The sequence below is a fragment of the Parasteatoda tepidariorum genome, chromosome 3, assembly GCF_043381705.1.
Source record: "Parasteatoda tepidariorum isolate YZ-2023 chromosome 3, CAS_Ptep_4.0, whole genome shotgun sequence".
NCBI lineage: Eukaryota > Metazoa > Arthropoda > Arachnida > Araneae > Theridiidae > Parasteatoda > Parasteatoda tepidariorum.
This window is the reverse complement of record NC_092206.1, coordinates 92,331,735-92,345,368: the sequence shown is the minus strand read 5'-3', so window position 1 is coordinate 92,345,368 and position 13,634 is coordinate 92,331,735. Positions and strand designations below refer to the sequence as shown.

The following is a 13,634-nucleotide window of genomic DNA, read 5'->3' as shown; positions in this document are numbered from 1 at the left end:
CAGGATAATGAGATCTACTGAATTTAAAAAAAAAAAAAATTTCTGAAAATTCATGAATGAGACGAACTTTATCGTGTACAAGGAAAAAAAAATCAAAACGAAGTGGAATCAGAAATGTAAAAAGAGAAAGCTGCAATCTGCTTTATAAAATAATCTACGTTTAGTAATAAAAATTGTAGGCATATACTATTAATAAACTATCTTCTTTCATTTTTTTTTATAAAAGCAAATAATTTTCAGAGAAAGCAGATGTGACCACATTAGCAGGGTTCCCACTCAATTTCAGAAAAAAAAAATTCCCTGACTTTTCTAGGTATATCAGGTAAATTTCAATAAAAATCCATATCATGCTTATCTATACCACGAAATTTTTCATCACAAAACTTTGATTTTCTTATTTGTAATGCTAAGTATTGGATTTTCTGTATAAAACAAATATCATTAAATGAGGATGGAAACATTTCAGTTTGACTTAAACGTGACATTTTAACAATAAATAATTGCAATAAATGTTAGAATTATTTAAGTTCAAACTGATTACTGTTACTGATAATTTTAAAACTGGTTATTTTCCAGGTTTTTGCAAAAAAATTGCATCAACCCCTGACTATTCCCTGATTTTTGGAGTTAAAATAAAATTCCCTGACAATTCCAGGTTTTTCCTGTTCTCCCTGACCCATGGGAACCCTACATCAGGCAAACTTTCAGTTGACCATTCAGTTTTAGTTGATGATAAAAAAAAAAGTTTTATTTGTAATAATGTATTATCCAAAACTATTAAGTCATTTGTCAAAATAAATCAAAGATTAGTAAAATTGAGATAAAAGTGGTTTTAAAAAAACTTTCGGTATTGAAAACGGGAGGAATGAATCCCGCAATTTGATAGGGTGTCAAAGTACCCAACAATTCTGGGTTTTAAGGTAAAATTACATTTTTCCTGAAGCTCGTTTTACCTAACGATTCACAGTTTTCTAGGCAATTTGGTGTATATAAACCCTGTGGAGGAGTGTAATATAAATTGATACAATAATAATTTTAGGAAACTTACTGAATCAATAATTAGCAAGGCTAAGATATCCAACAAATTACTAGAAAAAAAAATTTTAGCACTGGAAAATAATATAAAATGATACAACAATAATTTTAGAAAACTCACTGGATGAATACTGGGTAAAACTATGATATCCAGGACTGAGAATAGCTTCTTTTCACTCCAAGCTTCTGCTTGATAGTGATATCAAGGCACCACATAAACTTCTCACTTTAAGAACAAAAACTTACGCATGTAACTAGTATGTATATTCTGGCATTCTTTTTTGTGACCGGCTAGGCTTTATATACTGGCCAGGTGGCCGAGCGGTCGATGTGCCTGACTGCGAAACTAATGGTTGTATGTTCAAATTCTGCTAATCTGTCTGTTGTGTGAATGTGGCCCACCCTATGGAAGAGTATCTGTGATGTGGTTGCTCATCTCTGTAACTTAGGTTCAAAGGGCTTACCAGGTAAGGTTAAATGGGCAACAATTCCTGCATCTTCCGATTTTTTAAAGAGAGAATTTCAGTGTTTAAAAAAAAAATTACTCAAATTTAATCATTATCCATAATAATTTTCTACTTTTTGAGGTGATTTTTTTGTTGTCTGATTACAAAAATTCAACAATAGTAGTGAAATATCTGCTTGCATGTTTGCAATGTGCAAGAATTCTCATAAAACATAAAAGGAGGAAATATTATTTTCTATGTGTTACCGACTCTCAGTAAACATTCTGTTTTAACTATAATTATTTATTACCAAAAAGTTAAACAAGAAAAATATTGGTTAATAAAAAATAGTTATTTGTTACAGTTATTGCATAGAAACATGCCTAAAACAAATTGTGTGAAAGTAATTGCAATAATTCATATCTATTGAGAGTTTTAAAAAAAAACATATTTATGGAATAAGGTATTTAATATACAAGAAAGAATTATTTTACTTCATTGATTAATGCATGATAACATTTTATGGTGTAAGGATATTGCGATTGTAGCTTTATTTATTTATTTTATTTTCAGATTATTGACATATAGTCCAGATAAGAGATTAACTGCAGAAAAAGCCATAATGCATGATTTTATTGAAAAAAATCATGAGGTAAATATACTATACTATAACTGTAAATTTAGTAATACGTTAAATTGTAAGCAAGTATTTATTTAAAAATGCCCCTTTTGTTCTTTGTAAATTAGACAGAAAAATATTATTTTGGCTATTTTTTATATAGTATTCCTTTTTAAATTGCGACTTATTTGTTATACATATAATGAAAATGGATTAATAAATCAAAAATTTGATAAAAATTGGATCTCTTAGAAGTTTTTAAAAGTGTTCTGTAATTTTATTGTCAGTTTTCAGAAAATTTCTGTCATTTCTGGAAATGTACACGAGTGTTTATATTTTTTTAAGTGACTTATGCCACATCCAATAAAATTTCTAAAGAACTATTGGACAAAATTAATTTAGATTTATTTAAAATTACACAGTTTATGTAAAAAAAATTTATACCTTATACTTCTTAAATAATAATTAAGAATAATAAAAATAAAATATTCAATAAAAATTATTTTTTACGTGATAACTGTCTCTGGATAGTAAAGTAATTGTAATGTCAAAAGGTTTAATTCTGTTTTTATCAATTACAGAGTGAAGTGAGTGAAAAAAATACAATGGCTGAAGCTGTTGCCCGTTACAACTCAATTGGAACTAATGATGATCAATCTGCTCAAGGAGGTGGATTTAGCTTAAAGTTTTAACAATGTAAATAACTATGAAACTTGTAAATTATGTAATAAAGATTTTCATTTTTTTAATTAATAAGGTTTTCATAAGTAGCCTAATTGCAGATTTATTCTAATAGTTCATAAATAAAAGTATAGTACATTACTGCTATATTAATCCAAGTGGTAATAATATGAAATTTACAAATTTAAAATATGAGGTGAATAGAAGAAATTATGAAAAGAAAGTTGTGAAAGCTGCTATGTCACAGGGCTTGCTTCCAATTGAATTCTGTAAATATTGAATGAAGTAAATATTCTAAAATTTAAGAACAAGCCCAAATTCCTCTCTTGTTTTTTTTTTTTAGATTGTTTTAAATTTTCAATTCATAAGTTTCTTTCTTGGTACAACTAACAAAAAAAATTTAAATATCTACCCAGTTACACTGAAATAGTACATTTGTGAAAATAAACTCATTTCAATTGAAATGTTTTGTTTTAAAATTCAAAATATTTCTTTATAAATATAAAATGAAAATATGTAACCATTAAAAGAAATTTCATTATTTTTGAAAATTTTCATAAAAATTACAAACCAAAAAAAGATTAAATGAAGTATTAAATGTTTTGGGACAGATTAATGCAACAGGTTTAAACAAGCAAAAGGTAATTACAAAATGTTTTGCAGCAGTCTATTTTAATTGTTTATTTAAACTTTTTTTATAAGAGGAAAAAAAATTTTATTAGAACATTACTAATAACAACTAAGGCATTAACTCCTTTCTTAAAATATTCAGATGAAAAAAAGTCTCTTTGTCACTTTTTTATTAAAAAAAGAATCTGATTGTTTTAGGATTAAAGCAGTCATATTAGAAAGAAGTAAGAATTGGAACAATGCCTTTTAATTTTGAAGTAATTTAAAACTTTTTGATTTGAGGTGGTTTTAAAATAAAACTATTATTTAATTTTAAAGAGAGAAAAAAAAGTGATTGTATCTACTTTATTTGTTTAAATTGCTATTTTTTTAAAAAAAAATTTAAAATCTAAAAAAAAAATTTAATTTATACATATTTTTGTTTTTAAAAGATTAAAAAAAAATAGGTGTTAGGTGATATATAGCAAAAAATTAGTTTGTAAAAAGACAACATTTTTAGAGCATTTATCAACATTTTTAGGGCATTAAAGAATAAAGAACTTTTTAAGTAAAAAGAAAATGAGAGAAATTTTAACATTCAGTTTGTTTTTTAGTAAATGTTTTTTTTTTCAATATAATGTTTTTAACTGGATGTCTTTTTTTTCTCTTTTTTTAAATTTTTATTATTTACATAATCTTGATTGAATAAGGTGAAAATACTAAAAAAAATCATAATTATCTTGCAACCACAGAACAAGATTATTTAAAATTCAGTTTTTTTTCTCTAATTATAATTACATGGGATAGAAAATTACATTCGTGTCTCTGGGTTGTTTATTTAAACCAAGGGTTTCCAACTTACATGAGGCCGGGGGCCACAATTAAAAACACCAGTTAAATGGTGGGTCGCAACTTTGTCAAAATTTCATATAGGACTCTTTTTATGTTTGAAGGAACCTTAGATATTGCTGCAAGATTTTTATCAAGTTGTTCAAAACAAAACTATTGAATTACAAATAATAATAAATATTTTCTTGATGCAAAACCTGAGAAATAAATTTTCTTGCACTGTTAGTATGTTAAATTTCACAGAAACGAAGAAATTAGTTTTTTTTAACATAAGAAAAGTATTTTTACGAAATATAGATTTTTTACGAAAATTGTCCGCAAAAAAAATCAGAACTAATATATTTCAGTTCGCGGGCCGCCAGTCGGTAACCACTGATTTGAACAATAGTCTTTATCTAAGTTTTAATGATAATTATGTATGAAAACCAACTAATTCAAATTATACCAAAAATATGCTTTTAACTTCTTAAAGCTACTTTGCTTTCAAATTTCTGTTATAAATATTTGCTATTGTAGTATTGTATTCTGTTATAAATATTTGCTATTGTAATATTGCGTCTTGCTATCTGCCCTCCCCCCCAACACAATTTACTTAAATTTTAAAAGTGCTGTAAACTAGCAGGAAAGCAACAAAATGAATTTTCAACACAATTCTATTTCAAAATGAGATTATTACAAGAAGACATTATTACTCAAAATTAATTTTAGTTATTTACTTGGCTTTAATTTGACACTACTTTTAAAATATATTATTCATTAATATATACAGAAGTTCTTTTAATTTATATATATACTTATTAAAATAATAATTTAAAACAATAACAGATTAAATTTGAGCTATTTTTCGATTAAAATATGATTTATTTATTAAAATATTTGTCCAATTTTACATACTTTGTTTTAAAATTCCAAAAACATTAAAATGCAGTGTGTGTATGCGATTTAAAAATAAGATTACAAATTGGATTAATCTAATTTCGTCCACTCATAGAAATCTTGATTTGAGACATGATATAATGTGTCCAAATGAGTATAAATATTACTAAATACCAACACAAATGAATACAAATTCTGTCATGTTTCATTCTCTTTATCTTTAATGTTTCTCTTTATTGCAAATATTCTTGGGCCCTCTTCTTCATGTGAGTTTACAAAAACAACTGATGAGTTCTAAAAGCAAAAAATAATAATAAATAATAAATAAATTCACTAAAAAAATTTACTAAAATACATAAAAAATTAAGAACTAAATTCATGTTGGGGATGAAACAAATATTCTACCACTATTCGGTTGGCTAAAGGTGTTTGGAAAAGTATTTTTTGATTAAGTACTTTTTTTTTAATTTGAATAGATTTAATATCTTTAACTCAACATAATTAGAAATAGTGTCACACATTTGTTAAGTTCTAAAATTTATATGCTAGTACACAGCTTACAAATATACATTATGGGAGACAACAGAAAAATAATTGTAGAATTTAAACTAAATTATTTTGTACTGAACTATGAGTTTTTATACTGCTGCTTTTTTTAAAAAATTACATTCAGACAAATGAATTTTGACACTTTTTGTTTTAAGAATAGGAAGGGGAAAAATAATTTTTTTAAAAGTTTTTTTCAGTTTCTCTGTTACTATAGCGCAGCATTTTAACCGAGTGTTTCTGATAGACTTCATTCTTTTATTGTTGCTTTTTTCCTGTATGGTAATATAGATGATAGATAACAAACTGTGGTTTTTAAAATTAAAGTTTTGTTTTAAGGACTAAGAATAATTGGAGTATTTTTCCTGTTTATCTTTTATTTTTTAAATTAATGCTTTTGTTTTTTTTAATAAATTTTTCTTTTATGGGTGTTTTTATTATGACATAATATTTTTGAAGAGCATTTCTAATTAACTTAATTCTTTAATCATCTACTTTTTAATAAACATTTGGCAATGTAAAAAAATTAAATTGCTATTTTCAGCGCTAATTATTTTTAAAAAAACTTTTTTTCATTATGACACAGCAATTTTTAAAAGCGTTTCTATTACACTTAATTCTTTTTACTTCGCTTTTCTTAAAAAATATGGTAATTGGAAAACAGATGTTTGACTTTAAAATTTTGTTTTGAGAATAATGATAAATTTTTATCTTTTCTGCTTCGTCTTAGTATAAAATCTTTTCTTTTTATGATAGTGCAGCATTTTTAAATTCATTTCTGATAGACTATATTTGTCTTAACATTGCTTTATGGATACTTTTCCCCCGGAAAATATTATTTCTAACATTAAAGTTTTATTTTGATGTGGTAAAGATGAATTTTTTTTCAAAAAGTATTACTATTTGGTTGGAGAATATTCAGTTATTTGGCCAAATCACTGTTAGTTGCATTCCTAACTCATATATTTTAAAGAAAAATTAATTCAATACAATTGTTAAATTTTTAATTAGATACAACAAGTTTACTTTAAAAAGAAAACTTAGTTTAAAGTTTTTTTTGAGAACTAATAAGCAAGGTGGACAAAGACGGTGAATTTTATCAATCTGGAAATTTAATTAAAATGCCCATCTGAAATCTGAACTTGAGGTTCCTTTAAGTCCAATATTTTTGCCAAACAAATCGGTTTTGTTATAATTTATAAAAAAAAATATTCATGTTAAATTCCAAAATAATACCAGTATTTTTTAATGTATTTTATGTATAAGAATAAAACATAATTGAAAATTCAGTAATAAAATTTATGCTACCAATTATAAAAATTGTGAATATGGGAATCAGTTAAAAATAAATAAAGAAAGAAGAATTAAATAACTAATTAAATTGCAATAATTAAAAAATTATGTTCTATTTTAAGTTTTTTTGCTTGACTTAACTCCTTTTCTAACTTTTAATATCAATGCATGGGGAAAATTTCAAACAAACATTGTTTTCTTCTCTCAAAAATATCTTTTTTTTTATGTAGGAAAGCAATTAACCCTTTAATACACATGAGCCTCATATGAGGACATACATATATTTTTGCTTCATAATAGATTCGCATTTGTGATGTAATTTGCATGCAGTCCTCGCATAAAGATATTCTTGGAAACCACATCAAATGGCAGGCCATTCAAGATAGTTAAAAGAATATGATCTATTTGGAAATCAATGGAGAATTCCAGAAAGAAGTGTTCATTGCTTTTGGGAGCCATGGTTGATATTATTTAATATCTTCTTATACCTATTAAATGAAGTTTGAGTACTCAGTTTTTCCATGATTAAAATTTTTTTAGTAAAATATACCACAATTATACACATAATGTCCTCATATGTGAAAACCAATTTTTGACTATATAGGACAAAAGTTTCGAAAAATAATTTATTACACCCCATTCCTGAGATACTAAATGGGTTGTATCATATCTAAATATTTTTTATAACTCAAATGAAAAATTATGCATGAGAGGATTAAGTTCAACTTGGGACAATTATACATAAGGGTTATTTTCTCAACCCATAATATATACATACATATATATATAGCAAGTATTTATTTAAANTGTATAATTTACAAGAAAGACTAATATACCCGGCATAATATTATTAAAAATGATTTATCACACTGGATAATTATACAACAATAATTTTAGGAAACTTACTGGGTCTATAATGGGTAATTGAATATTTGAATCTTCTTCACAAATTTTCAACGAATATGTAAATTCTAAAAAAGAGAAAAAATATAGGGGATAAATGAACAACTTTTCAACAATTCGGCCATCTTAAAAAAAATAATGAGAAACATTAAATTAATGAAATATTATACAAATAATCTGCATTTAATAGAAATTAAATCGTATTTAATCATTTGCCAAACTCATTGCTCATTGTTTTAAGAATAGAAGCTCATTGTTTTAAGAATATACTAGCATTAGGAATTTCTATTTAAAAAAATAATCACAAATATAAGATGGATAAATAAATAGAAAAAATATAAATTAAGAAGATAAAACTAAGAGATTAAAAAAAACATATTTTTAATGATAAATACCAAAACAACACACACAAATATTAACAAATATAAATTAATTAAAGTTATTCATTTAATTAAAATTAAGAAAAAATTATAATAAACTACATAAAACTAAATTATAATTAACTAAAGTTTAAAATCATAAAATTAACTAATATAAAAAAAAAATTACTGATCAAAAAAGTAATATATTTTAAACATAATTATAAGGAAAAAAAATAATAAAATATAGGGAAACTTATTTAACAAATTAAATGAAAAACTACCAAAAAAGCAATAACATAAATGTTAAAACCCAAGACAAAGCAGGATATAATGAGAAATACTGGANTTTTTTTTTTTTTTTTTTTTTTTTTTTTTTTTTTTTTTTGAGAAGGACTAATTTATTGAGTATAAGATTTACTGTGAGAAGCAAAAAATAAAAAAACTCAAATCCCTATGGAATTATAAATTTTCTACTTTTAGTAATAAATAATTATATGCTTATATTAATAAACAATGTTCTGCTTCTATTTCTTCAAAGAAAGCAGATATGATCCCACATCAGGCATGATACCGCACTTTTGAGGAATATAAGAATTTATTCTTTTGAGTCATTAACTGCTACTTTATTAATGGAAAATAAATTTAAAAAAAAAAAACTTTAACTTTTGATTAAAACTGCACTTGAAATAACAAACAGTATATCTAAATGAAAATTCTAGTCATATCTGTTAGTATAAAGAAATAAATAAGTTAAAGCCATTCAAATTCAAAAAAGATTTTTAAAAAAATGAAATGTATAAATATTCACCTTCATTTGATTTAAGAGTTTGTACTCCTTCTTCCAAAGTAACTGCTTCTAATGATTGTACTATGTCCACAATATTTCTCTCAAGCTCAAAACTAAATTAAAATAAAATAATTATTTTACATATTATACTAAAAATGCTAATTTGCATCATGTAAGGAGAAATCACACTGTAAAGTAAAAATTAAAATATTTAATTAATAGTTATAAATTAAATATTTATTCATTTTTAGTGTTTCAGCAATTTGAAAATATTATACTGTGTATCCCAGGTATATATATAGAGACTTTCTAAGCCCCCAAAATATTGATGCATTATAAACAATAAGATAGATATAATTAACTAGTAATTTATCTGTTTCAAAAACTATTCTTAATATGTGAGATGGAAGTTAGTTTGTATTTTCTTTTATCATATTTTCTTTACATATAAAAGATTTTTTTTAAACCAATACTCTAAATTCTGCTCAAAACAAAAACAAAAAAAAAAAGAATAGATGAAAACTTTTAAAACATATCAGTTACAAATTTAAAGATTCTGAAATCATCTGTGGCAGATTCAACAATGTTATGTACCTTTGTTTAACAGCAAAAGAATCATATGCAGAGAGAACAATGTGAAATGTTTGATTTGAAAAAATTTTGCTAAATTAATAATTTTTTTATGTTTTTTAATTTTAGAAATTTTCTTATTTTTCTATCTTCAGATTACAAAAAAAATATCTAGAATTTTCATCAGAGAATTCAGTTACAAATCGCAATTTTTAAAAATTGTCATTTAATCTTTTAAATGTTTACTACTTGAAGAAATTTGCGCGAAAATTTTTGTGATGAATAACATGGAGAAAAACTTGTTATGCTGATAGATTACTAGGACCCTAATTGAATCAACTTTGAGGTTTATAGTTAAAAAATACAATAACATAAATAGCACTTTAAAGACAACCAACAATTTTGAATAACATTAATATTACCTGTCCATTTCAATTTGCTTAGGATGTACATGAAACACATATTCGTCCAGAATTATGTCCGGACATTTTTTAAGCTCAAAAACTATTTTTAGAGGTGTTCCTTTACTAAGATGCTCCTCTGCAGTAGAAAGAAAGTTGTAAAAATATTTACAAACACCAGGATGAATACATTGCTAGAATAAAATAGCATTTTTTTCAGAAATATCAATGTATTACTTATTTTAAATTTTCAGCTTACTATACACATTTTTTAACATTAACAGTTTCTGACACAATTTTAAGAGTGAAGTAAATTTACTATACTCCATTGCCAGTTTAAAAAAAAAAAAAGAAGACCATTGCAGTATAGCAGGGCTTATTCTAGGCAGGGTAAACAGGGCGCAGCATCCTGCTGCCCTTTTAATCAAAAGAATCCACCCTGAAGTAAATTAGTGCCCTGATATATAGACTCCATACCCTTTTTGCCCTTTCTTTCCTCAACCCTTCTTTACTTTCCCTCAAAACTCTACAATGGATTTCTTAAACTTTTGTTATTTTCAACTCTCTTTATTTAATTTGTCATTGCTGTCAATACATAGATTTATATGGGAAAGGAAAAATAGCCATCACACCCCCTTGTTGCACTTGTCTTTGAAAGTTTGCAGTTTTTTTCCAGAAAGTTTTCACTATCATTAAATCATAATTATTATCAATCATTTTAATAATTAAATCATAACTACAGACACTTAAAAACATAAATTTATTATTTTATTAAAATATGCATGCATTTTAAATAAATTACTAAGCTAATTAGCTCATTAACTCTACATATATGTTAATTTATTAATAAAAATTAGTAATTAATAAGATTGCTTTGCTACTTATAGTAAAGTAAAAAAAAATTTTTTTTATTAATTGACAATGTTTTTTAATAGAATGTGTAAAGCCCATAGAAAGAAATTATTGCCTTATTAGAATAATAATGCCCCTTTTTTAAACTTTTGCACCCTGGCCTTTTTTCTGCCTAGAATGAGCTGTGGGTATAGGATTTAAATAATCATCTGTTGACTGCATAGAGTTCAGTTTTATTTTGTTATCACAAATTATACAAATATGATTTTAAAACAATATAAAAGCTTTTAAAAGTTAAAACACATCAAGCAGAAATTTAATTTGTGCTATCTTTTATGATACATATTATAGAATTATTAAAAAAAGGTTATAGTTTTGCTAGATTTAGCCACATATTTCAATACAAAAAAATAACACTATTTCTTGAAAAATAAACACCTATATGACATTGCAAGAGCATTCGATTTGATTACATCACTTAAAATGGCGTCTTAAACTGACATACTCGTAACAAATCAAATGCGAAATAAAGAGTTTTTACTTTTACTTCGCTGTAGAAGAAAACAGTCTGCAAGAAATAATATTTATTATTCTTTCATCAGTTTCTTAAAACACAAGCAGAAAGACGTATAATTGCTACAATTTTAAGAAACCAAATGCGGGGGTTCCGTGTTTGGCCGACAGTTTTAGTTTACAGCGTTTAGTTCTTGTCGACCCACTGAAGGGATGAAAGGCTGAGTCAACCTTGTCCGGCCTGAGGATCGAACCCAGGACCTGTGGCCTGGGAGTGCTAAGCGCTACCACTCAGCCACCGGGCGTGTTCATGACCAAACAAGTAAATATTCATTAAAAAATATCGTATAAAATCAAACAAGCACCCCTTAAATTTTGATGAAAATCACCTGATTAGGCAAAATAAATGGCACCAAAAGAGTAAAAAAAAAAGATTATTGATTATATATGATAAGACAGATATTTTTTAATTCGATAAATAAGATTTTATTAAACAGTTTATTATTTTTTCTTCTTGTTATACTTAATTTTATTTTAAAAAATATTTTACTACAAGCAATGTGCATATGAAAATAATTGCTATTAAAACTTATAATGTTTTTGAGAAAACATAATGCAATAAAACTTCTCAGTTAATACTGATTTATACTCAAATAAAAGCGTTGTCCTTGCTAAATGTGCATATATTTGGCAAATCAATAATGGGTAAATTCATAAGTTTTCATTAATATGCAATCAGAAAAGATGCTGGAACATCAACCTTGTTGATAAACATGCCCAGCAAGACATATGAAAATTTTTCAAACCCTGTTCAATAAGTTCTCAAATTTCCAAATTTTAAAAAAAAAAATCTACAAGTTAAATATCTACAAAATAATTAACTTATTTAAAAGAAATTTAGCTTATTTTTAACTTAGCCAAGCTTAAATCAGAGATGTTTCTTCATTTCGCTATTTATTTATTTATTTTTGTCAGTGTTTGTTTATTAAGTATTAAGACGGAATTTTTAAGATTTCTATTTATTTAAGGGCTCATATACTTATCGTATGAACTGAACTTCATTATTTAAAAGAACGAGGGAGGGAATAGCTAAATCTACTGTACAACAGGTGAAGAAATTAAGATAATTTAGTCATTGTCACCAAAGAGCTTACCCATATCGGAGTATTAAGCAAATTAAAACATTCAAAAGAACTCTTTACATAAACTTGATTAATATACAGAATATTATGAAAAACTGTTTCAAATAGCTTGCACAAGTTTTTACTATTGGAATTCATCTTCATATAAAAAGAATGTAATATTTTCTAAGTTATAAGCAATAATAAATTCGACATAATTCATTTTTAAAGAGTTATCTTGCCAATATAAATCTTTTATCGATTACGTAGTCAAAACAACAGATTTTGGAACAAATTTACAGAGCAAACAGGTAAAGCTGACAAGGAAAAGAAACTTTCATTTTTCCTTTGAAATTTTTACTGGCTTATACAACTATTGTTATTTTTGAAACATATAGTTTTGCTTTCGTTCAGCTTATAGCTTTGTTCAGTTTTTGCAACTCAGTTGAAGGGTTATTCTCACTAGACAAATTGAAAAGCGATCGAAATGGGCTATAGGTGGCGTAAAGCAGAACTCTCTATCTATGGCAACACTTTGCATGCTTTCACCATTAGTGTGGGGAAAGTCATAAAGGAAGGAAGTACGTTAGTTTCTCTCTTGATTTTCATGCATATTAAAATCTTTCAAGTTGGAAAACTATATGGAACTGAAAACTACTCTAAACATAGTTCTGAAGAAAAGTATCACTGAAATTTTAAAAAATATTTTTATTAAATAAAAAGGAAAAATATTAAGAAAAGGGAAAATAGCGTAGTACGTTCCTATACAACTGAAAAGAGGAGGAGAGGGAAGGCAGAAGGGCTAAAAGCATGAAACCGGTCTCTCCCAGATGGCGTATTCGAGTGTTGCGATAACCAATAATCCGATTAACCAGTTTTTACGACTGAATAACAACAAAACTTATACATTTAGTCCTTAGTTTGTAATTTCTTTTAAGTTGTTGTAGTTGTAGTTCATTTACGTCGCACTAGAACTGCACAATAGGCTATTGGCGACGGTCTGGGAAGCATCCCTGAGAATGATCCGAAGACATGCAATCACAATTATGATTCTCTGCAGAGGGGATGGTACCCCTGCTTCAGTAGCCCAACGATCTGCACGAGAAGTCGAGTACTTTACAATAGAACAGTTTAAAAAGGACCAATGCCGCACACCCTTGGTCCCTACGCA

General features: G+C 26.0%; 2 protein-coding genes across 3 annotated transcripts in view; one reads left to right on the top strand and one right to left on the bottom strand.

The window, feature by feature from the left end:
• LOC107442691 (cyclin-dependent kinase 11B) overlaps positions 1-2,856 on the top strand; it is a 29,213-nt gene extending 26,357 nt beyond the window's left edge. Inside the window, exons 16-17 of the mRNA XM_021147368.3 lie at positions 2,055-2,133; positions 2,682-2,856. Coding sequence (XP_021003027.2) covers positions 2,055-2,133; positions 2,682-2,792 — 190 coding nt within the window. The 3' untranslated portion in view covers positions 2,793-2,856. The remainder of the gene's footprint in view (positions 1-2,054; positions 2,134-2,681) is intronic.
• A 2,223-nt stretch (positions 2,857-5,079) lies between these two features.
• On the bottom strand, positions 5,080-12,834 carry LOC107442685 (uncharacterized). 2 transcript variants are annotated; one of them, XM_043053259.2, is made up of 5 exons: positions 12,497-12,834; positions 9,999-10,171; positions 9,028-9,119; positions 7,861-7,925; positions 5,080-5,409 (listed from the first exon to the last, which is right to left on the bottom strand). In XM_043053259.2, the coding sequence occupies exons 1-5, from the start codon at positions 12,626-12,628 to the stop codon at positions 5,314-5,316; spliced, it is 558 nt and encodes a 185-aa protein (XP_042909193.1). In that variant the 5' UTR covers positions 12,629-12,834; the 3' UTR covers positions 5,080-5,313. The 2 variants fall into 2 exon arrangements, with proteins under 2 accessions (XP_042909193.1, XP_042909194.1); XM_043053260.2 differs by having other exon boundaries at positions 9,999-10,116; positions 12,497-12,829.
• Between the last annotated feature and the right edge of the window lie 800 nt (positions 12,835-13,634).

Coding starts and splice junctions, on each gene's coding strand:
- LOC107442685 (XM_043053259.2), bottom strand. CDS start 12,628: ATGAAGATGAATTCCAATAGTAAAAACTTGTGCAAGCTATTTGAAACA. Junction 10,172..12,496: donor TGCTTAATACTCCGATATGG/GTAAGCTCTTTG, acceptor ATTTTATTCTAG/CAATGTATTCATCCTGGTGT. Junction 9,120..9,998: donor AAGCAAATTGAAATGGACAG/GTAATATTAATG, acceptor ATTTTAATTTAG/TTTTGAGCTTGAGAGAAATA.